At 38.7% G+C, this 25,281-nt stretch overlaps 1 protein-coding gene across 1 annotated transcript; it reads left to right on the top strand.

Moving 5' to 3' along the window:
* The first annotated feature begins 66 nt into the window (after window positions 1-66).
* On the top strand, window positions 67-24,834 carry TXNL1 (thioredoxin like 1). The gene is made up of 8 exons (XM_045021787.1): window positions 67-266; window positions 3,310-3,406; window positions 5,655-5,828; window positions 9,816-9,938; window positions 11,703-11,772; window positions 12,332-12,504; window positions 17,424-17,528; window positions 24,384-24,834. Exons 1-8 carry the CDS (start codon window positions 169-171, stop codon window positions 24,411-24,413), a joined length of 870 nt encoding a protein of 289 aa, XP_044877722.1. The 5' UTR covers window positions 67-168; the 3' UTR covers window positions 24,414-24,834.
* Window positions 24,835-25,281: the final 447 nt, after the last annotated feature.

Below are 25,281 nucleotides of genomic sequence, written 5' to 3'. Positions count from 1 at the left end.
TGCTCGGTCGACCCCGCCCCCCGGAAGTAAGCCGCGTGAGAGGGGCCTGGCGGCGCCTGCGCGGGCGCGGTGCATGCTGGGCGCAGCCCTTTCCCGCGGTGACTTTGCAGATAAGCGAAGGCGTCTGCGGCTCGCTGCCTCCGCTTGCGGCGGGGACCCCCGGCCAGGATGGTCGGGGTGAAGGTAATCGCGAACGACACCGAGTTCCAGCCTGAGCTCAGCGCCGCCGGCTCCCGGCTCGCCGTGGTCAAGTTCACCATGCGGGGGTGAGTGAGCGGAGACCCGGGCGCCCCGAGCCTCTCCCTGCGGCCGGGGCCCGGCTGCCCCCTCATCGGCACCCTGCGGAGAGAGACGCGCCGCTCCTGGGCCCTGGGACGCTGCTCCCCGGCGGGGCCCTGGTCTCTGCCTGTTTCAGGCACCCCTCGCGCCAGGCCCTGGGCGTCCCGTCTCGTACACCCTGCTCTGCCTCCTCGCCGCCCCACTGCACCTCTGCCCTGTGCGGGGACGGGGTCCTGCGGTCCGGGAGGCGATGTGCTAACTTCGCTTCCCCTCCTGTCTCCTAGGAGTGAGGGGTCCGGCTGGGTCTCTTGCTCGGGGCGCCATGGGTTGTGTAAGGGGCTCCTCCCCATACCTGTCACTCGTAGCTCCACGGCCTAGGGGAGCGTGTGGAGTGGGGGAGACTGTAGCCTGAATCACAGTCCTGCACCAAACTTTGTGGCGGGTGTCAGATTCCCTTACGGGGGAGCGGTTTAAGGGCAGAGTTTGTGATCTCTCCTGAGTGTGAAGGAGATATTTTGCTGTGTGAGTTTAGTGGGACACAGGCTGATCATTTGCTGCTAATGTCCACGCAGACTGTCCCAGGCTCAAATAGGTCGAGGTGACTCCCCTGTGTTTGTTTAAAAACCCGAATGTGTAAAAGATAGTCACCATTTCCAAGGAAGAGTATCCCTTTGCTTTTAGTTAATTTAACTTCAGTAGACTGTGGTAGGTGGCTCAGGCATATCTAATTTTAGTGCTCATTTAGGTTTAGCAAATGCTTACTGTACCTTTGCATTTTAACTTTGAAAATAGTCTGGCCTTGGCAATCTGTCAGGAATTAAAATTAAAAATATCAGATGTTGTTTTAATTTAAACAACTTTTTAGTTAGATGTCAGAATGCTGCATCATCTTGGCTGTTGACAAAAATACTCTACTCCTGTGGAAAGGATTAGGGAAGCAGGTATTAATCTTTGTTTTATTAATACCTGTTCTGATTGTAAAGTGTCAATACAAAATTCTTTAAAGTTTTTGAGTTTTAAACAGCATGCTTAATTAATGAAACTACAGTATTCTAAATTGAAGACTATATCTAGCATTTGAACCAGAAAACAAGCCCATTTTGCATGTAGCATTTTACATAACAGTGGGTTGCATATTAATTATATATGGTCTCAGAGGTGGGAGGAGGGCCTGTGTTTCTGCTTTTTTGTATTGAAGCCAATTTCACTGAAATCAGTCTGCTGTTGCAATTCTTCGAGCCCATTTTGCGGTTTGGATCTGCATATTTGTGGGTACTCTGGTTTTGGTACTGAAGTCCTGTAATCCTAATTATTAACATTGTAGATCCTAGGAGCCTCAGTCATGGACCTGGACACCATTGTGCTAGGCGCTGTACAAACAGAACAAAGGTAGTCCCTGTCCCAAAGAGATGAAAATCTAAGCAGAATTTAAATCTTCCTCAGTTTTTATTATAATACTCTAATCTCGAATGCTTTATAGAAACTTGGCTGTATCTTATTGCAGAATCCTACTCTTCCACTTGCTCAAGGCAAGTAAATGGGTCTTACGAGCAAGTAAAATACTATAACTGTTAGCACTCTTATAACAAATAATGCATTTTCTTACCTGCATAGAAGAATTCTGTTAAACTTGACTGACATGACCAAGTTTTAATGAAATTGTGACTCAGACTTCTTTGTCCTAAAATAGGCATGTTTTAATACGGTATTTTGATCTACTACCATGTTTGTAGCTGAATGTCTTACAACTGGCAAGAACAGCAGAAGTATTGTAGATTCTCATTAACTTCAAAGTGCTTCTGCTATAGTAAAGCATGGATCAAGAGCCAGTTACAGGCAACCATAAAAAAGTATAACTTTGCTATTAAATCATGTTGTAGAGCAGCTGAAAAGAAATTATAAGGTGAGTGGTGGGGGAGGATACATGAAAAGTCCTACAAGTGATAGGAGACAACAGGGCATAAGTTGTCTGCCAGAAAAGTTACTTTAAGGGGGTTTCCTCTACTCCCCTCAATTCTTATTAGTCTATTTATACTTTGATACTTCCTAGATATTATAGTGATTGGGATTTTAAGTAAACTAGTCTTATTCTTAACTACAGTTGTACTACTTCCTTACTATAATAAATAATGTTTTTGGGGTAGCAACTATTAAGAGGTTACAATAAAAAAGAGACCTGAGTTGTTAAGCTCTAGTTAGGAGAGCAGTAGCGTAGGTCCACATGATCAGAGGTATTTAGGCTTCCAACTTCCATTGATTTCAGTAGAATTTAGGAACCTAAATACTTTGAAGATTTGACCCTGAGTAACCTTATGAAATTTCTAAAGATGTGCCTTCCTGCAGACACTGCTGCTGGGGATCAGTGACTTCTCATGCTGAATGCAGGAGAAAAGTGAAGATGAACTACATCACATTCATGGCTGAGTGAATGCTATAGTAGAAGCCAATGCAACTTATGGTAAACCTTTAGCAGAGAACATGGAATTTTAGACACACCAACTGCTATGGAAAAAGGCATTAATTATATAACTACAGTTAATAAAGTGAAAATTCAGTATATTTATTAAAATACTAAATAGAGTTAGCCTGAGCTATTGATTTTTGTGTTTCCACTGAGTGTAGTTCAGTTCTCTTTCAGAGCAGCAAAGAACTCTGGCCAAAGTGGACAGGTTCCTTTTGACCTGGTATGATCTCCCTTGATAGTGATATGTGGTAACGCTAACTAAGCTAAACCTAAAGTATAAAGTTTAGAGCTAACAGATGAAGCTTATCACTGTGAAATCAGAACTGTGTAAGCAGGACACATTATTTATATTTCTCACATTATTTTGTCTGTGTCATTGACAAATATCTAACCAGGTTTGCCAACCACCTATGAAAGGTGTTTTGAAACTTACATCTGTAAGGGCCAAATGCATACACAACTCCCACTGACTTCAGTAGAGATTGGATATTGTATCTAAGGGCAAAATATAGCCCCAGTTGCAAAAACTGGACAAGCTTACATCTTCCTTACATTTTCCTTAACAGATGTGGTCCTTGTTTGAGGATAGCCCCAGCTTTCAATGCTTTGAGTAATAAATATCCCCAGGCAACTTTTTTGGAAGTGGATGTACATCAGTGCCAGGTGAGTAGTATACAAAAATACATTTTGACCATTGGGAAATAAAAGACCTTATAACGGGTGGGCAAACTATGACCTGCTGGCCGGATCCAGCCCTTGAGCTCCCACAGCTTGCCCCTGCTCCGGCACTCCAGCTGGGGAGCAGGGTTGGGGGCTGCTCCACACTGCTTCCAGAAGCAGCAGCATGGCTCCCCTCTGGCTCCTACACATAGGGGCAGCTAGGGCATGCCGCTCTGTACGCTGCCCATGCCCCAGGTGCCACCCCCACAGCTACAATTGTCCGGGAACTGCAGCCAATGGGAGCTGCAGAGGCGGTGCCAGCATAGGGGGCAGCATGTGGAGCCGCCTGGCCGCGCCTCTGTGTAGGAGCCGGAGAAGGGACATGCCACTGCTTCCAGGAGCCACTTGAGGTAAGCGCTGCCCAGAGCCTGCAACCCTGAGCATCACCCCAACCCTCTGCCCCAGCCCTGATCCCCCTCCTGCCCTCAGAACCCCTCGGTCCCAGCCCAGAGCACCCTCCTACACCCCAAACTCCTCATCCCCAGCCCACAGCCTGCACCCCCAGCCAGAGCCCTCATGATACCCCAGCCCGGAGCCCCTTCCCCACACTCTGAGCTCCTCATTTCTGGCCTCACTCCCTCCTGCACCCCAACCCCAATTTTGTGAGCATTCATAGCCCGCCATACAATTTCTATTCCCAGATGTGGCCCTCAGGCCGAAAAGTTTGCCTACCCCTGCCTTATAAGCTGCTCTTCATAAAAGAGTGGATAATATATCTGGAAACCGTGAATAAACATGTCATCTGGTCCAAACTATGCATCTTAGGGCACTATGGCAATTAACTAATAAACTTACTGTACCGCTGACAGTTATATTAGAAAATTCTTGGAGTATTGGGGTGGTACCAATAAGACAGAGAAATTACTGCATTTGTTTAATTCAAAAATAAAATGATCCTAGTCATTACTACCCTGAAATTCCTAACTAGTGTACCTGGTTGCGGGGAGTGTCCAGCAGGAATTGCTAAATATCTACAAAATCATGTGCAATAGTAACATGAATTATGAAGAATAAATCTTACCAAACAAGTCTGCATATATTTCCGAATTAAAAAACAACAACAAATAAGTAAGTGTTGGGAATGCATCAGATACAATACCAGATTTTAGTTAAGCATTTATTAGTGACCTCTGAAATGTTACTAAAACTTATTTCCAGTGGGGTTGGGAGTAGAGCAATACTGTCACTGGCTGAACAAAATGGTTAAATGATTAACATCAACATAGAGAGGCTAGGAAGTATCTTTAAAATGACCAGGAGTCTGTCTTTCATTAGTGGAAAAAGGGGAATAGACAACATTAACAGAACTTGCAGATGACACTGAATTGTAATAGATTATGAGAACCAGTCAGGATAGATAATTAATACAAAGGCATTTGAAGAGATTAGAAACACAGGCGGATAACAAAATGAAAATCCTTTTGTAATGCTGCAGGCAGCAGTGGTACCACTGAATGTCCTAATCAATATTTAGTACAGGGGTTGGCAACCTATGGCACGTGCACCAAAGGCGGCACACAAGCTGATTTTCAGTGGCACTCGCACTGCCTGGGTCCTGGTGACCAGTCCAGGGGGCTCTGCATTTTAATTTAATTTTAAATGAAGCTTCTTAAACATTTTTAAAACCTTATTTACTTTACATACAACAATAGTTTAGTTATATATTATAGACTTATAGAAAGAGACCACCTTAAAATGTATTACTGGCACGCAAAACCTTAAATTAGAGTGAATAAATGAAGACTCGGCACACCAGTTCTGAAAGGTTGCCGACCCCGATTTAGTGTGTGTACTGTAGTTTAAAAATATAAAATGTCTGGTTAAGGGCTCTCATGGGGAAGGGAACAAATGAGGTTGCTATACATTGTTCTTCATTTTATTAGCAACCATGTCTGTCAGTCTGCAATCATGGCTTTAACCCTGATATGTGTTAGTAGGGGGAGGTGAAGAGCTTTAAGAGCTACCAATTTACCTTATCCCAGAGTGAATGGCCTTTAGTTCTAGGGCTATTCCACAGCAACAGTTAATTACAATCTAAACTAGTTTTCTAGATGTGCCAAGATGCAAATGATCATGATTGCTAATACTCCATATTAATCTAATTCTTGTAGCACAATACTTTTTAAAGTTTAGAAATGTTTGCATCTAACATTTTATTACACAACACTAATGATCAATTTGTGAATTCTAGGGAACAGCTGCAACCAATAATATATCAGCAACACCAACATTTCTGTTTTTCCGAAACAAAGTGCGAATTGACCAGTATCAAGGAGCTGATGCTGTAGGATTAGAAGAAAAAATTAAACAGCATCTAGAGAATGATCCTGGAAGTAATGAGGACACAGATATTCCGAAAGGATATGTATGCATCCCTTACTTTAAGATTTTTTTAAAAGTAAATTATTGCAAGTTATGTCAGTGTTGTCCTGTTTTCTAAACATACCCACTTTAGTTAGATCAGAGTAAGTTTAGGCAGAAACTTAAGTGTCTTAAGCTTTTTTTGAAATATCACCTGCCTTTTAACTTTTCCTTTTCCAAGCAAACCTTTAAAGAGTGAGTTGTGCATAGTAATATATTATAGTAATGTTTGAAAATGGTGTAACTAAAAATCTCCTCATCCAAAATATTCCTCTAGGTCTGGAACATTGGATTTCATGTTTCATGTTGGAAAATTTTGCTGTAGATATTTACTATCTCTTTGCTTCTACCAGACATCTGTCTGTTTCCCTGTACGTTTTTAGAAAGTGACGATCTCTCTCCTAGAAAGTGACAGTTATTTCTGTAACTGCTAAAGCCTTAAAGGTTTTTTTGGACTGTTCCTTAGTGAGTCCTCTTTGCTACCTCTCCAGTATCTTCCTTCTCTTGTAACTGTTTCTTAATTTTTTAATCTTTTCATGCAGCTACCCCAGAATCTTGTTGGAAGCTGCTTATTAGATGGAGTGGTCTGGTGGCTTATCATAGTTTGTTCATTAATAGTTTCTAAGAATATTTGCAAAACTGGACCATACTGCCAAACTCTGTTTACCTGATTCCTCCCTCACCGCATAACAGAGCAATATAAAGTAGCTCTTGTTTCGGGGTTGTACAAAAAAAGGTCTAAAAAGGAGTTCTGTGTGGGTTACAGTATCACAGCAGAATAGGAATGGGCAAGTACAGTTCTAGGTAACCTGAATTTGTTTCACTTCTCTCTCATCCTTTTCTATGGAGTGATTTGTGCATAATCTTTTATGAATTTTCTAAAAGCTACAGATTATATCTTTAAAACTAAACACTAGTTTTTAGTCTGTTGCAGAAAATTGTGGCATAGCATAGTCACAGGATACATAAAACTTTTTGCTTGAGGCATCAATATTCAAGAAATTAAGGTAAATTCATGCCAGGGGGGAATGTTTAGAGAAATATGTCGTATAGACACCTTGAAAATTTAAATTTAAACTGCATGCATACATATAGAAAACATGGTAACTTTAAAATGGAAAGAGTAAGTATGAAAAAGAGCTAACATTTTTCCTTGGCTTGTTAGAACTTCTCATGCCTTACTGAAAATGTGGTGAAGCTTGATTTAGAAAGTGTTCTGCTTGAATGTTGTTTTTTTTTAATTTCTCCTCACTTATCTCTGTTAGTAAGTGTGTTTTATTAAAATATCTCCTTGAACTACCTTTATTCCTAATGGTTGTTTTTCAACATTTCGTCACACAGCAACTAATGAGAGGGCTGGAGTAGACAGCATTTTAACTTCATGTACTAAGATTTGGAGGGAAGTCCATATTTTAAAACTGATATATGAAAAATTGACTTTTTTACCCTTTTTCTCTTGCATGTTAATGCACAAAATTAAGAAAAAAACAAAACTGGTAAAGTTTTAAAACATTATTTTAGGCTGATTTCCTCTAATATTTCTGCTTGATCAGTGAAAACCAGAAGTTGTCTGGTTCTTGTTAGCACTTCGCTGAAATGCTTGAATTGCAAAAGCTGCACGGGAATATCTAATTCAACAGAAACTGAACTGGAATTTGAAAGTTTGTGGAAACATTGCTGCTTTTTTATAAAGCCATAGTGTCATAATAGCTGTGTTGGGCCTAAATAACCTGACAGGTGTCCTTTTTTTTGACAATAAAATTAATTTGTTTTATCCAAACACTTTGGAAACACTGTTTCTAAATATTTTTTTGTGGTAATTCCATTAATTTTCAGACAAATCAAACCTTTTAGCTGGATACTTGGAGTTTTGAGTCACTGTTGCCAAACTATGATGCTAAAGAGTAATATGGTTTGAAATACTTAAGAAAAAAAATCATTCCCTGAAAGTGCTGTTCTGCTTGTTTTCATGTTACCCTAAGGCAACTGTGCACTGCAAATCTTAAGCATGTCTGACAGCTGTACCAACAAACACATGTAAATGAGAAACTTAATGTGACAAAACACTCTGATAGAGCTGTCATCTGAGGTGGCATTCTCTGAGCAATATTTGGTATAATGTTTCTGCTTAAAAGGGGATGGTTTATTGTTCTGGCTGCAATATAAAAACACTTTTGATTGAATACCTGGTATTATATTTCAGAAACACTAAAACCGCAAATAGATTCAATAACATGATAGCTTCACTACAGTAGTATGAAGGTTCGTATTAAGTATTAGGAAATATAATACATTAAACTTAACTCCGAATAGTAGTTGTGTTTTTACATTTAACAATTTTAGGTTTCACATCTCCTTGGATGTTAAGTACTTCAAATTCATAGCTAAATAGAGACATCTACCATACAAATACAAATAACATACTCTTCCTGTTGAATCGTTCTTATGTAAATAAACAGTAGGAATACAGGCCACTTGAATTTGCAACAGTTCAATTACACACTATGGTATCAGCGTTAGTGTTGTGTCTAGTTGTGAATGTAAATACTTACATTAGTGTAACATTCAGCATGGCAACATTGTAATACAAAGAGGCAAAAGGCTGTTTTTTAGCTTCACAGCCCAAAACACATTAGAAGTAATTTAAGTAACATGAGCACAAAGTAGGTATGCATCTGCTTTTTTGAAACTTGGGTAACTTCATAAAATGAACAGATTTTTTTCTAAGTTCAGCCTCTACATAAAGGTGATAATTGTCTGGAAAGCTTTTTAAACAGAAGGCTCAAAAGATTTTGAGTAAGGAAAGCATGAAATCCACCTTCCCAGCTGAGGGGAGGATGGAATTCTGGCCACCTCATTTTTCATAACAAGAGTTGGAAAACAACTGAATATTAAAGCTATAAACTGAGCATATACATTGTCCTTGGTAATGTATTTTTTTTTGCCTCTTCGTGGGGGTGGAATATTTTTTAAACAAGTTTGAAAATTCGAGTGTGCAAACCTAGTAAAGAATTCCATTGAGTTATTAGCTGTGTACTTCACTGCATTACACAGTGATGTCACAGCTTTTTAGTGGTCCATATCAGAACTTAAGCCTTCTTGAAGGCACAATAGACTCTTATCTTTTCAGAGAAAAAAGTGGTGTTTTTTTCCCCCCAAGATATTATCTTGAGTATATCTTGATCTAGATTTTGTATCCTATTGGTATATAGTTGGTGTTATTTCCATGTTTTTCTTTCATGATGCAAATACCCTTAGTTGGATACTTCATAAGAAAAAGTTCAACCATGAAGAAATCTACTCTTCAATGAATCAAGCATTTGCTGCTATTTGCTGTACTGAAAGCTAGTAGGCACAAGGAAAAGGGCTGGGGAATTCTTAATGCCTGATGAAACAATCTTAATTAAATACTAAAACTTGTTAGAAATGAGTGCAATCTCATCATCAAAGCCTTTTATAAACTAGCAGCTTCTTTTTCAGCACTACATGTGAGAGGTAACAAGATTATCTCTGCAGGTGGAGTCTAGTAAAATTTACAGTGATAGCATTCTAAGCTGTTCCATTAACTGTACACAATTCATCTTTGAGTAGGCTTACTTTTGGACTTGGTTAAAGCTTCAGTCTTTATGCCTGTTTTGCAAATGCATTATGAATATTTTTTTAGGATATAGTTTTTGTGCTTAAACCAAAATACAGCCTTAGATAATTCACTTTATTATTGGTCTCTCTTGCTGTGGACTTCTGTGAATTTGCATTCCAGGGAATATGTGATTATAAAATTTGGAAAGGGTGGGGGAGTTTAACTAAAATGTAAGATCAATGCTTGAATGTTTTGTGTTCCTAATTAAGTTGTCTGACCAGTTTTATTATTTTATCTCCTATATACAATGAGGAGTTTCACTCATCCACATATTGACTAATCCTTTTAAATTAGTAGATGGCAGATTTTCAAGCACCCAGCAAGCAATACTGTTGGCTCTTTCTTTTTCAGATGGATTTAATGCCATTTATTAATAAAGCTGGCTGTGAATGTCTTAATGAAAGTGATGAACATGGATTTGATAACTGTTTACGTAAAGACTCTACCTACCTGGAATCTGACTGTGACGAGCAGGTATAATTTCAGTTTGTTTCAGAGGTTGAATATAAGTTTAAAGGGCAGTTTTTTCATTGTATTGGTCTAATACAGTTTTCTAATTTTTATATGTTTACAGTAGTCTTGGGATTAAAAAGCAGGAGATATAACTTGTGTCTGGAGACTAATAGCTCTTTCTATCTTTCTCTTTCTGGCTAACCAAACGCCAAACAACACAGTACTTACCAGCAGCAAGCCTACAATAATAAACTATACACTTGATCGGGGGGGGGGGCAAAACTTTCAGGGGGAGGGGGGGCAAACTTTTTGGCCTGAAGACCACATCTGGGTATAGAAATTGTATGGTGAGCCATGAATGCTCACAAAATTGGGGGCTGGGGATGGGTGAGGGCTCCAGCTGGGGAAGCGGGCTCTGGTGTAGGGCTGGGAATGAGGGATTTGGGGTGCAGGAGACTGCTCTGGGCTGGGACCGAAGGGTTCAGCGGGCGGGGGGGGGATCAGGGCAGGGGGCTGGGGCAGAGTGGGGTTGAGGGCTCTGGTTTTGGGTGCAGGCTCTGGGGGGAGATGAGGGGTTTGAGGTGTAGGAGGGTGCTCCAGGCTGGGACCAAGGGGTTCAGAGAGTGGGAGGGGGATCAGGGCTAGGGCAGGGGGTTGAGGTGTGGGCTCAGGGTTGCAGGCTCCAGGTGACGCTTACCTCAGGCAGTTACAGGAAGCAGCGGCATGTCCCCCCTACAGCTCCTACACGGAGGCTCAGCCAGGTGGTTCTGTGCGCTGCCCCATTTGCGGGCACTGCCCATGCAGCTCCTATTGGTCACAGTTCCTGGCCAATGGGAGCTGTGGGGATGGTATGCGGAGCCTCTGGCTGTCCCTACACGTAGGAGCTGGAGCGGGGACATGTCACCGCTTCTGGGAGCTGCACGGCAAGCCCCTGACCCCGCTCTCCGGCAGGAGCACAGGACGGGGGCAAGCCCCCAACCCCACTCTCTGGCAGGAGCTCAGGGGCCAAATTAAAAGTTCTGACAGGCCGTCATTTGCCTACCCCTGCACTTGATGATGAATGCAGTAAACCTGTTACTAGATATTAATTGAACGCTCAAGGGTTTATTTTAAACAGTGGAGAATTGACTTGGGGAAGAAAACTTTAAAATCAGTGAAAACCGTAATCTCACATAGCTTTTAAATGTTTTTTCCTTTACATAAAACACGGCTCTTGATGCTTCATAAAATGTTTTGATATTAAACAGAATTCTAAATTTGTGGAGTCTTTCAGGGATTTGGGTGAGATTTTTTTGAAAATGGGTATCTAAAGTTAAGCTCTTAAACTCGTATTCAGAGGTTTGGAAACCATTGGATACTCCACAGTCTGGAAAATTGGGCCTCATTAAGGCATCTCAGATGAAGCATCCAAAAATTGAGGCACCCAAAATTACTAGTTTCAAAATCTTTTCAAAATCTTGCCCAAGATTTTTGGGTTAGGACTCTTAACTTTAGGTACCCATTTTCACAAGTGTTGGCCAAAATCTCTGAGATACTTGGTTCAGGGTTCTAGTAGAATGGCTATCATTAAAATGACCCTTCTTACAAACAGTGTAAGAGGATATTCCCTAGTCTCTAATAATACCTGCATAAAAAGACTGAGAATATTAATCACATCCTGGCAATCACAGCTACTTTTCCTGAACTAAACAGAGTTTTGACTTATTTTTCTAGTTTAAATATTTTTTCTGCATTTCAAAATCTTCTGCATTCAAAAATACTTTATCACAAACTTTTTCTCTACAGCTCCTTATTACTGTAGCTTTTAATCAACCTGTCAAGCTTTATTCTATGAAACTTCAAGGGCCAGATAATGGTAAGTAAAATGCATCTGTTCCTTCATTCCATCAAATTGTTCCTAATAAGTTCTGCTTACACCATTTTTAAAGGCTTAAGTGTTCTCCCAGGTTTAACTAGACTCTTATTTTAGCATCCTGAATCTAATAGCCGCATGTCATGTTTTCTGAGCAGTATCATTATAACTATTAGCATTCATGTTGTATTCATGGCAAGAGGACAGTATGGATCGTATTGCTCTCTGGAAGTCCTGTAGCAGCTTCGTTAAAATTAGGGGGGAGGGAAAGAATCCATACAATAGACTTGTTTTGTTTAAAAAATTTTTAATGTAATCTCATGCTATCCCTATTTTTTATTTTTGATATGGCACAGATATTTATATTGACAATACATTAGAGTACAAATTTCTGAATCTATGCAAGATATAAGTACAGAAACCACATTTTTATGTTTCAAAACTAAAATATTTAATTATCACTAGGTGTTTATATAACAAACTGTCCTAAAGATGTGTTTGGAATTTTATACTTTAAAATGTGGTTCAGTTACTTAAAATTGCTAATTTGTTTTTAACACAGGTCAAGGTCCCAAGTATATAAAGATCTTCATCAACCTTCCCCGATCTATGGACTTTGAAGAGGCAGAAAGAAGTGAACCAACCCAAGCCTTGGAACTAACGCTGGATGATATAAAAGAAGATGGTATTGTCCAGCTTCGCTATGTAAAATTTCAGAATGTTAACAGCGTAACTGTAAGTAAAGCTTTCTCTTCCAAGCTTCATGCAAATGTAGCTATATGAAGTTTGGAAGTCTACTTTAAAATACTCTGGGACAAAATAATTGAGGTGACAAAGGTTTCAAAGCTTAGCCAGGTTTTCTTATAACAGTCTTATCATTTCAGAGTGACTACACACTTATGCCAAACATAGGTAATAGGTAATAATTGGAGATATACCAATCTCCTAGAACTGGAAGGGACCTCGAAAGGTCATCGAGTCCAGCCCCCTGCCTTCACTAGCAGGACCAGTTTTTTGCCCCAGATCCCTAAGTGGCCTCCTCAAGGATTGAACTCACAACCCTGAGTGTAGCAGGCCAATGCTCAAACCACTGAGCTATCCCTCCCCCCGATGACTTTAAGGTCCCATCCATCCCTAGATTTTGATAATTCTGTAAGTCCAACTGGATGTCTTATAGTCCCTTTCTTGCCTTAAATTAATTATCAAAATCTAGGGCTGGATGGGACCTTAAAGTCATCGAGTCCAGTCCCCTGTGCTGAGGTAGGACCAAGTAAACCTAGACTGTCTCTGCAAGGTGTTTGTCCAGTCTGTTCTTAAAAATCTAATGATGGGGATTCCAGAACCTCCTTTGGAAGCCCACTCTAGTGCTTAACTACCCTTATAGTTAAGTTAGATATTGGGAAAAACGTTCTCTGTCTCCCATGTTGCAGATTAAAACTAAACATGCTCAGTTTTTTAACCTTTCCTCATAGGTCAGGTTTTCTAAACCTTTTATTATTTTAGTTGCTCTCCTCTGTACTCTCTCCAATTTATACATGTACTAAAGTGTGGCATCCAGAACTGGACACAGTATTCTAATGCAGGTGCTCTGTAGAGTGGAACAGTTATGTCCCTTGTCTTACATACAACACTGCTGCTAATATTCTGGGGTGTGTTCACCTTTCTTCGGCTGAATCACGTTGTGTATGTCACAAGGCATTACATTTCTCTGGGTTATCACTGTACTGAACTCAATAACTTGTTTGTATAAAGCACATCTTCCAGAAGGGCATTTGGGTACTTCCTTTAGTAGTTTGTTCCTGATGGTTATTCACTCTCTGTTTAGAAATAAAGCCCCTTTTTTTAAAATGTGAATTTGTCTAGCTTCAACTTCCAGGCATCAGTTCTTGTTTTGCTGTTGGCTGCTAAATTAAACAGCCCTCTAGTACCCAGCATTTTATTCCTGAGAAGGTTCTTACATACTTTAATCAGATAATTTCTGAATCTTTTTGATAAACTGAATAGCTTGGGATCTTTGTCTTTCACTTTTAGTGCATTTTCTCTAACCCTCATACTTTTTTTGTGGCTCTTTTCGGTATCTTCCCCACATCCTCTTCAAAATGTGGACATCAAACTAGATGCAGTATTGTTGTATACAGAGGTAAAATTACCTTTCTATTCACCACGCCACTGTTCGTACATCAAAGGATTGCATCAGCCCTTTTTGCCACATCATCACACTGGGAGCTTATGTTGAGTTGCTTGTCCACTGTGACTCCTAAATCCTTTTCAGTCACTGTTTTCCAGGGTACAGTCCTCCATTTTATAGGTACAGCCTGCATTCCTTGTTCCTACATGTGTAACTTTGCATCTGTCTATGTTAAAACTCACTGTTTTGAATGGGCCTGGTTTACCAAATCCAGATGTATGACAGTCCTATCATTTATCACTCCACTAATCTTTGTGTCATCCCCAACTTTATCAGCAGATACTCCATATTTACTTCTAGATCATTGGTGATGATGTTGAATAGCATTGGGCCTAATACAGATCCTGTAGAACACCGATAGAAACACCCCCATTGACAACTACTTCTTGAGATATCATCATTTGCCAGTTTTAATCCATATAACCTGTGGTTTGGTACAGTATAGTGCTGATTTTTAATTACAATGTTGTGTGATATTAAGTCAAATGCTTTACAAAAGTCTAAGTGTATTACATCTATGCAGCTGCCTTTCAACCAAACTTATCTTGTCAAAAAATGAAATTGGGTTTGTTTGAAATTACCTATTTTTCATAAAACCATGTTGACTGGCATTAGTTATATTGCTATTCTATATTAATTGAATCCTATAGCAGTGATTCCTTTATCTTGCGTTGGGTTGATGTCAACTATCTGCCTATAGTTATCCAGGTCATCCTGCTTGTGCCAATATTCAAAAAAAGGCAACATTAGCAATTTTTCAGACTTCTGGATTTTCCCTGGTATTCCAAAATTTATTAAATTAACATCAGTGGAGTTGAGCTCCACCTCAGCCAGGAGGTTGGGGGAGATTACTCTTTCTTGTCCTTATCTTTGTCAGGCATTGATTTTTTTTCTCATGACTGTGCCTTCCCTTATCAATTTTCTGCACCTCATAATTTACTAATTTATATTGTCTATTTCCCCTCTTTTCCATTTATTATGCATATCTTTTTTCCCCCAAATTGCTGCCTTCACTTAGCCATTGAATAGGGTTGGGTTTTTAGCCAAAGTTGTCCTTGTGATTGTGGAATTGTCTGCTCTCCAGACCACTACTTATGTACTACTTTGCGGGGGGAGGGATAGCTCAGTGGTTTGAGCATTGGCCTGCTAAACCCAGGGTTGTGAGCTCAATCCTTGAGGGGGCCACTTAGAGATCTGTGGCAAAAATTGGTCCTGTTAGTGAAGGCAGGGGGCTGGACTCAATGACCTTTCGAGGTCCCTTCCAGTTCTGGGAGATTGGTATATCTCCAATTATTACATATTACCTAAATGAATTGCAGGCCACATCCCCTTTTTTTTTTTTTTTTCCAACAGAGGTTGGTCACGGACATGCTCTGACAACTAGCTGGAATGTAATGCTTCCCAACAAAGCCACAATAGCCAGATTGAATCATATCCAGTAGTCACAGAAGCTCACAGTATAACATGTGAATCACTATTTGACAAGATCATAGCATTTGCACGGACAGGTTATATGGACAGTCTTAAAATGAAATGTGCATGTTGTACCAACTTAGCATTTAGTACAGACTGATATCCATATAGTAATGGTTCTTTGTCTGCACTGTGGTCAGTTTCAAGTTTTTTCTCCTATCTGCTGCTTGTTAATTCCCAATAGTCTCCTGCAGGCTCATGGGTTCTTAGGTGTGAAAATCTTGTATGCATTTGTAAATTTATCTTATTAAACAGTATATGAACAACATCCTGTTAACTGTGGAATCTACATTTAATTGTTAACTGAACAATATAATATAACTAATTTAAAAAACTTCCTGTGGGTTTCATAGTGGGGGCATGATGCAGGTAAGTAGCTCCTAGACATAGAGGGACAGAGGTCTTGGCACCAAAAAGGTGCCTGATCCAGTGTTGCTCTCTGAAGTGCTGGTTTCAACTGTTACGTGAAGACTTGTACATCAGAGAAAAATTGACCAAAATTTGATTCAGGTAGCGGATGCATCATCAGGAAATGATGGATGCAAATAAAGTCCCCAGTCCTGCAAAGACGCATGCTTCACTTTAAATATGAGAACAGTTAGATTGACTTCTGTAGAACTACTCGCTTTCATAATGGTAAGCATGTGCCCAAGAGTTTCAAGGACTGGGTGCTAAGATATTACGATGTCATTGCCACAGTGAACATCTTCCCCCCGTGTAATAGTATTTTATTGGGGAAAACCTAAAGGCCCCAGCGAGGATTGGGACCCCATTGTGCTAGGCACTGTACTAGCAGAGAGTCTATGCTCCAAGATGCTTGCAAAAAAGACAGACAATAAATATCCAATTTGTCAAAAGTTACAGTATCACTTCTTCTGCCTTCCCCTGGGAAAACAATTCCCTCCTGTGCCTCAGGCAAGCACGTTTCTTCACAGCCCTTTATTTACCGCAGATTCCCTCTCTTCATGCTCCCCAGCCCTTCTAGGAAAAACATTTCAACTCACTGTCATTGGAAGATTTATATTTATTTATATTTATGTTTTTAAAAGGGCAACTAATGCTGCTCCCTGTGGCATGATGCACAGGGCCCATAGTAGCCCCCATAATCTTTGCTGCTCTCCCTCCTCCTGGGGGGAGAGAGGGCTCTTGTTGCTGCTTTGCTGTAAGGGTGCAGGAGACCCCTCAGGATCTCTTCCTTGCACTCCCCCACTGTGTCTGCTGGTCCCAGTTCCTGACCATTTCCCTTTCCTGAGATAATTGATTTTTTTCATTTGTCCATTTTATAGTATGTATTGGTTTTTGTGACAGTTTAAACCAAATTCGAAAACATATTTTGGTTTTATAGATTTATTACCAATTCATACTTTTTAAGGAGAGAAAGTGATAGAGAATACGGGACAGCATTTATGGAGCCATGTAAGTTATCCCTACTGAGCTCCTGTTGAATTCTAACACATCTTCATATGGAAAAAACGTAATAACACAATTTGCTATGAAGAAGTAATGATGATTTCAATAAATATGGAAAATGGTTAAACAGCCGTTTGATATAATCTGAAAGTAGGTAAATTAACTGTACACCTACAGTTCCTTTGATACCTCAGATTTAAAAGCTTCTTGCTTGCTTACTACTTCTGATTTAACCACAGACCTGAAAGTTGGAGAAACCTAGATTCTACTTTGCTGCATGCTTGATTGGTAGTCGTTTTTACAGAGGTGAGCAGAGAGATTTAATAAGGAGAGTGGCCTCTATTTAAAGAACTCTGTAGTTATTTATACTTTCATAGTACTTCCCACAAAGTAATATTTTTGGGGTATACTTCTGAAGCTGTTGGATTGTCTGCCCCCACTTTTTTCTAAAAATTTTAGAAACTAACAAGTGTAATACATCATTTAAGGGAAGGATTGTAGTGTTAGCCAAACTGCTGTAACTACACCATGTATATTAAACAAAGTTAGAATTAATACATATGAACTATCTTACTTTTTTTAGTTATTTGTCCAGTCCAATCATGGTGATGAAGAGACGACTAGAATTACATATTTTACATTTATTGGAACTCCAGTCCAAGCAACAAACATGAATGACTTCAAGCGAGTAAGTTGGATTCCAGAACATGGATATGAATGTTTAATTACATTTTTAAAACAAGTGTATGTTAGTGGATTGGTAGTTTCATTCTCAACTAAGTGAATTCTTTCTAGAATTGTTCATTTTGTGTTAGGATACCTTATTCCTCTCAGTGCAACATATGTGCCTTTGAAACTTTTGAAATTTTGGCTTTGGTGCAACTTTTGTCTGTGATGTGTAACATGCCTGAGAATCTTTCTTTCAAGGTGAAAGGCATTTTGGAATAACAGCTTAGGGGTTCAATGGGGGATAAACAATGATCCCTTAAAGATTATAAGTAATAGTTGCAATGTTCATGGTGTCTCTGAATATTCCTGTGCCCTACAGGTGGGCAGTTTGTAGAAAAGCCATTGCACAGATTGGAAAATAAGAAAGCATAAGTAAACCAAAATAAATCTATGCCTGAAGATTTTGTTCAGGAGGCAATTTTAAATAGACTAGAGAGATTTGGAAATACTTGGTTATAAGGCTGCTGCTTCAATAATGTACGGTGTATTTATCTTTATACAATTTCATAACTCTAACTTTAATTTGTTCCAATATCATTTAAGGGCTGTTTATTCCTAATAAATGTTTGTCTGGCTATTCCTTTGAAGCTGCTTTTGGACCACCCTGGGTGGGACTGAAAGTGGGTGCTTTAAGCGTTTAAAGGAAATGGAGTACTCCGTGGGTAGCCAACTCTCTAACACTACGTCTACACTACAGCTTATGTCGGCAGAACTTATGTTGCTCAGGATGGTGAATAAACCACCACTCCACACACGCACCCCTCCGAGCAGCATGAGTTCTACTGACATAGTGCTGTCCACATCGGCGCTTATGTTGGCAGGATAGCTTCTGTCGCCGACATAGCTTCTGCTGTTTGAGGGGGTGGTGTTACTATTCCGAATCGAACTCCTTTTTAAACTGGCCAATTAAAATGTGTTTGAGCCAATCAATTCAATGTAACTAGTCCCATACTGGTGCAGATAACTAGTATTACCACAGCCTTTAAGAGAACTTCACCACAGTGGTAAACAAAACTTGGTTCTTTACACCAATAGTATTTGCCAAAAATTAATTATCTGGAAGCCTTTATAACCTTTAGTATTGTAAGGATTTACAGATAAATTTATATCCATTAGATTAAATGTGATTCTGTAAAACTGTACAGTTTTAACACTTGATTCAATACACTCAAACTTGAAAAGACAATGACTGAGAAGTCTGTGTTAAATGTGCTAAAAAGTGATTGGATTACTGATTTAGAATTGTTTAATAGTGATTTCAGTTGGCTCAAAACCAGAAGAAATGTGTAGATAAGTCTCTTAGCACCCAATTACAATGAGTAGCCAAAAGACATCTGTTTATGCTCTGCTTTTTTTAAAAAAGACTTTTACTATTTTGTTTTGTATTAATTTTACAGCATTCTAGAGTAATCATTGCTATTAAGTCAGTGAAATAGTTTTTCATCTTCACTGCTTCATAATCTGAAAAATTCATTTTTCACACTGACAGATTGGTCTCCATTCCATTTTTAACTGTTTGAGGAAAATTTAGAGTTGAAGGTGAAAGACTTTCCAACATTTTTAAAATGCAGAACACTATTATATTCACTAATGAACTGGATTTCAGGCTTGTTATATAAGTAGTGCTCAATGAGGTGCATGCTTGCTAAGTTTAGGAAAAAATTTAAAACACTTGAATATAGCACTGACCCCAGACAGTGGAAAACCTCACTAATTTTTAAGCTGCACAGTTCATGATACAGCACACAGCTGTCCCAAACTGCTGCCTCTGTCTGGACTCTCTGCTATGGCCATCTGTCATCTTCCCATTAGTGTGTTGTTTTTTTTAAATGCACTCATTGGCTCTCGCATTCAATTCAGACTTACTGTGTCTTCATAAAGCTGTGCAAGCACCTAGAACTGGTGCAGTTCTCCAGGCATCTCTTGCTTTCTTTGTTCTGGTTTGGGTGAGTGAATCCAGATGTCGGTCCTTGCCTCTGTGGAGAGCAGGTCTTAAAACTGCTCCTTGGTGGACTTCTTGGAAGCACCTGTATAGTTCTGGTAAATAACACACCAGTGCATCTGAGTGCATGCTCCCTGAAGTGTACACATAAGTGCTGCAGTCAAAGGAATATACACTTCTGAGTAGCAAAGAATGTACTTGTGCCTCTGTAGCCTCCATTTTAAAAAATATGAAAACTAATGTTAAATTAATATTTTATTTAAAGTTGTACAGTTAAATCAGTCAGGATATGCAGAAGTTAAAGGGATAAATTCAGGACTGGTTTAACCAGATATGAATTTGTCCAAGACTCCTAGGACAAAATTTAGCCACCAAATTAAATATGTATACACCTCATCTGTAATATTTCCCATTTTAATTCCAGAATATGTAATTTAATATTACTGTTACATATTTTACCATAACATGTGGGCTGTGTAGTCTGGCAGAGTTATGGTTTCCATAGGAATTTTAACTTTTGCGTTTCCAGACTTTTTGCAATTTAGCTGTACAACCTTAATGTTCTGGTAATATAGTGTTCGACATTATATTCAAGTGTATAAAAAAGGTATTAAATAATAAAATTAACCGGAAAACTCTTCAAAACCCATTTTCTCTTCATCTGCAGGTAACTATGTATAACTCCTGAGAGCTCACTATTTTAACTTTGCTCACTAATCTCAATTTTGGCGCAAACTAGGCTCCATTGTGATCTTGTAATTATAATACAAATAAAGATATAACTGCAATATAACTGTAACAGTTCCTTATAATCAGTGCTCCCAGTAGATGCTTTCCTTTTTCCCAATCTTCTGCTGTCTTAACACTTTTTGTATAACTTGTCTGATTTAGACCGTAGTTTGTGTTTTAAAGTACTGTGAGCATCAGAAGTGCTATATAGGTAACTAAGCTTAAACTGAGCAGCTGCTCAAGGGGAAAAAGGTAAACAGAAAAGGGCCACAGCATCCAGTACTTAAAATGTCAAATGTGGAATTTGTGGTTAGTTTAATCTTGTACTGAAAATTAGTAAAAACAATAAGCAGCTGCTGGTTGGTCTTTCAATGATAACTTAACCTGTTATCTGTGACACCTGGATCTAGCTATTAATGTTAGGTCAATGAATAAAATGATGCAAAATACAAAGTGACTTTTAAACTTACATTGATAGGCTGTAGCTCCTGCCTCTCCTCTGAAACTTGATTTTTAGCTGATGAGAAGTGGGAACTGTTAAATGCTCTAAAACTTTTTTGATAGAAAACTTGAGTGGATTGTGCTAAATTGAGGTATGTGGGGACAGGGGAGAAAAGAGAGACTATTGCGCTGCTTAAGTGACGACATGAACAGCAGGAGGGTGTAAATAAAGTACTTGTATTTTCCTGGAAAGTCAATGCACAATAAGAATACTTCTTGAAATGCTTGCTTTATGGCCATCTTTATAAATGTAATAAGATGGGACAGTGAGATAGTTTTGAGAACTAAACACCATCAGTATGTTGACATCTAGTTTTTTGCCTGTCTGCCAGTGCAAGCTATGTATTCATTAAATCTACCATATCTATAGTGCATATCAAATTATTGTTGCAGATTACTTTTAAGATGTTTCCCTCCAGAGACTTTGCTAGGCTAGGTTACCCTGCTAGCCAGACCAACCAAGTGAGATGGGTCAAAGAAGTGGGTTTGTTTTATTTCCCATTTGTTAGCATCCGAGTTCTAGGTGTCTTCCTGTTGAATGTTGTTGTGAACTTGTAGTCTGAATTTTTTGGGGAGAGGAAGGAGGATCTTTCACTCATGTCCCAGTATGCTTTTAACATAGATTTCACTTTATATTCATTACTCATTAATATCAGCATTCTAGAACCCTTATAAGCTACTGCTCCTTTTTGGAATCGGGGCATAGGTGCATGTAAAAAGTAGGTTCCCAAGCCCCAGATGATCATAGCTTTTAATTTCTTCTTAAAACTGCACACCAGGCTGCTTTTCCTTTTTTCTAACATTTTGTTTTTGTTTTTCAGCTTAACTTCCCAACCCCAAAGAACTAAAAATGCAGAAGAAAATGTTTTAAAATGAATATTAAGAGTGACCTTGTCTCGCACCACACCCCTCCCTGCTCCCTCCGTTCATCTAGCATCTGTCTCTCACCCTTTCCACAATCTCACCACTGGTGCAAGAGCCTTCTCCTCTGCAGCTACTGTGCTCTGGAACAGCTTTCCTGTACCGCTCTGCTTCATCGACTCATCTTTTTTTAATCCCATTTTAAAATCTTTTCTTTCTCAACTTTGCTTTTTAATTTTTATGCTTGTTAACATTAAAACTAGATAGTAGATTTGTTATAGTACGCAATTAGACCTGTTTTCTGTGATTTTTATAGTCCATCTTGTATTTAATACTATAAAGCAATTTGAGATGCAGTTTGAGACTTTGGCAAATATTTTAATTTGGCTTTTATACAATTTATTGTATGGGGAATAACATTAGAACAGGTTGATTAAGGTGTAATCTGTAATGAAGACAATCTCAGGATTTTTCATCCCCAGTTATTGTTTCAAAACGTTGAGTTTAGTTGGCTAATTTTTTAGTAGAAAGATATTTAGCAAATCACACCAATTTAATTTCCCTTTCCATTGTTGGGCCAGTCAGATCAAGAAATTATTATATACTTAATTTTTTACAAAATGTCTAATGTTAAAGATTTGTATTGTCACAATTGCAGTACCTATTCATAGTTAAGGTAGTTGTTTGTATCTTACAAACAACTGCCATATAAAGTGTCCCGTAAGTAATGGGAGGGAGATGAATTTCTTGTAGAAAATAAGAAACTGCTGTTCTTACAACCATCCTCCATTTGGGGTAGGGATGGGAAATGAGCCTTTTTGGCCTGTAATGACAAAATATACATTCTGGTGCTTAATTTTTGCAGATAATACACATGGGCAAGTTGACAATTCCCAGCTCTGAATGGTATAGCTCTATTTCTTGATTGATGTTACACATCTGCTAACATCTTAATAATCTTTAGTGTTTTTCTGCTTAATCCAAATATATTAATCTGGGCATTGTGCTTGGGGTTTAAGATACAGTCAAAGAATATATATTTTGTTTACTTATTTGTTGAGTTTAATTATTTTTTTTAACTTGATTAATCAAACTTTAACACAAATGAATGGATTTTTTATTTTTTTTTTACGGGCACCTCAACATTGCTGTGCAACTAGAATTTTCTTGGCCCTACACATTAGGCTCTGCAGTTCAATGAGCATCCTCCTGGCCACCAGCTCTTTGGAGGAGGAGATGACCAATAGATACCAAAGCCCTTTACAAGGGAATTCAATCAGCATGGTTTTTTTAGTCAGAGCAATTGCAGCCAAGTGGTGAAAGGCATTTCCTTTAAGCTGTTGTGGACCTTGCAGGGGAGGAAATACTGGGAAAAATAACCCAGAGCTCCCATGTGTCACAGCAGAACATAAGCGCTGTTCCAACCAGGTACACCAACCTTCATCTTTTCAGCCAGTACTAAAATACAGAGCTGTATGAACCTTTGTGAGAACATGCTTCCTTGGGAAGCCATGTACTGCAAAGGTAACCATACTATCTTATTAACACATTTTGCCACAGTAGTCAATTTATTAAAATACAGGGATTTTTACTTTTCAAAGATTTCAGCATTACCAGTATTATAGTGCTGTAAATGTGTGCTGTTAAATACATAGGATTTAAATATAACTTCAGCTTCAAAGCATAATCTTGGTAACACCGGCAGGTAAGGACGTACTGCTCTCAAGTTTAGAAGGGTAAACAGATAAAGAACCTGAGGATGACTTGCCCAAGGCCACATGGTAAATCAAGGGCAGAATGAAAGTTAGAACAGCTTCTATCCTCCAGACCTGTGCTATGATTATTAAATTGTTAACACAGATTTTTTTTTTTCCACTTAATTTGTTTAGTTTGTAACCAGTTACTCTTCTGGGTTGGCAAAAACTCAGTGTGGTTCTCTTCTGAAAAGTGACTAAAAACCATTTTACACATAGGCAGCAGATCTATCTTGTGTGTGCTTATCTTAGCCAAGTGAGCTGGATTCTCTTCCTTTTTGTGCAGCAGCAGAATTGTTTAAGCTCCAATCAGTTATACCTTTGCAACCTCAAAGCTAATGAGATTGCATTGGTGTTACAAGGCAAATCTTCCCTCTAAACCTTTATTATTGATGATACCTAGAAAGGGAAGAACAAAACTTGAATCTGATTCTAGACTGAGTTTGCAGAGCTGGCAGTTACAAAAATTTTTTCACTAACATTGAGCACACTTGATATTGAAGTCATTGACAATGCTGCTGCTTTTAGTTAGTTTTCAGTGTTGAATTACATTATAAAGCAAAAATTTCTCAAAAACCTGTCTTTAATATAGACCTAGTTCATCTCCTACAACAACTACTTGAAATTTGGGCCCAGAAGACTAGGTTTGGGGTAGTCTTACCACTGCATTTTTGTTGTGTGTTCAGGTCTGATTCTTGACACCTAACTTGGTTTTGTGAATAATAAAAATATGTGGGCTGTTGCTTTTTCCTAACTTGTCTCAAACAAACGAGTTCTTTGCTATCGGGATTAAAAATACTTGAGGTTGGGGATTTCCTCACATATATCCCATGTCCTGTTTAATTCCTGCAGGAATTTACAGCTCCCTCTGCATACAGCACTAGAACGCGTGCAGAAAAATCCATTAATACAACTGCAAACGGAGCCACTTTATTTAGTTTGAAGCTTATTAAAAAATTGGTTGGGGAGCTGTTTGTTTTCCAACATAACTTTCATTAGTGATTATTTTCTTTTTCTTTTTTATAAGGTGGTAGGCAAGAAAGGAGAGAGTCACTAAGATGCAAGAAACACTGGATCGCCTTATAGAAATCAGATGGGATCTTCACTTTATCTACAGCTCCTGGATAATTGCTTGACTGTAGCCAGAGACTGTCAATTTTTCATTTAATGCCATTACCAATAAATCATTGCTTTTGTTGAGATGGAGTTTCACTAGAGTATTTCTGTTGTAATCTTGGTACATGTATTTGTAAATAAAATTCATTACTTTTGCCAAGTTTAATTTTGTCATTGTAATAACTAAGGCTTTTTTTTTTACAGTTTCATTTAAATTTCAAAACTGGACTGGCTTATCTTTAAAAACAGAAGACTTAATGTAGCTTGCATTTGTTTAATTAGTTTAAAATGTCAAATTTAAGTAAATCATCTTTGGTTTTCTGAAAGTACATTTAAAAATAAAATCCAGAGCTACTTTCTTATAAGCCTGTGCTAATTTATGATCAACGTTGATACAGTATGGATATTTCTCAAAGGGAATCATTTTTTCTTAGTCTCCCTTTTCCTGCCCAAAATACAGGGTGAGGAAGCATATTTCAAATTACTGTTGCATCAACTTAACTTGCTCGTTTATGTTACAAGTTGCACATCAGTTGAAACAAACAGTAGGATATGACAGTTCACTACAGATTAGGCACCATGAAAATTCTTGGTAGTCTTTCAAAATATCATCTCCAGTTGGAAAATTGTGAACTTGTTAGCCAGATACACACACACACTCACAGGATATGCAGTTCAGGAGATGGCCAGGCACTGCTGATGCCTGTAGGTTTATGAGATCCCTTTGTTACTGCTGAACTTAATTGGGCATTATATTCTTTCTCTCTATCTTGATATAGAAATGCTCATTGCAGATACCATTCTTGCAT

Source organism: Mauremys mutica, chromosome 6 (assembly GCF_020497125.1).
Source record: "Mauremys mutica isolate MM-2020 ecotype Southern chromosome 6, ASM2049712v1, whole genome shotgun sequence".
Lineage (NCBI taxonomy): Eukaryota > Metazoa > Chordata > Testudines > Geoemydidae > Mauremys > Mauremys mutica.
The sequence above is the reverse complement of the archived record's forward strand: the minus strand, read 5'-3'. Positions and strand labels throughout refer to the sequence as shown.

Excerpts from the sequence above, each read along its gene's own strand:
- TXNL1 (XM_045021787.1), top strand. The coding sequence starts at position 169 with ATGGTCGGGGTGAAGGTAATCGCGAACGACACCGAGTTCCAGCCTGAG. Across the intron at positions 9,939-11,702 it reads AATCTGACTGTGACGAGCAG|CTCCTTATTACTGTAGCTTT; the intron begins GTATAATTTCAG and ends TTTTCTCTACAG. Across the intron at positions 11,773-12,331 it reads ACTTCAAGGGCCAGATAATG|GTCAAGGTCCCAAGTATATA; the intron begins GTAAGTAAAATG and ends TTTTTAACACAG.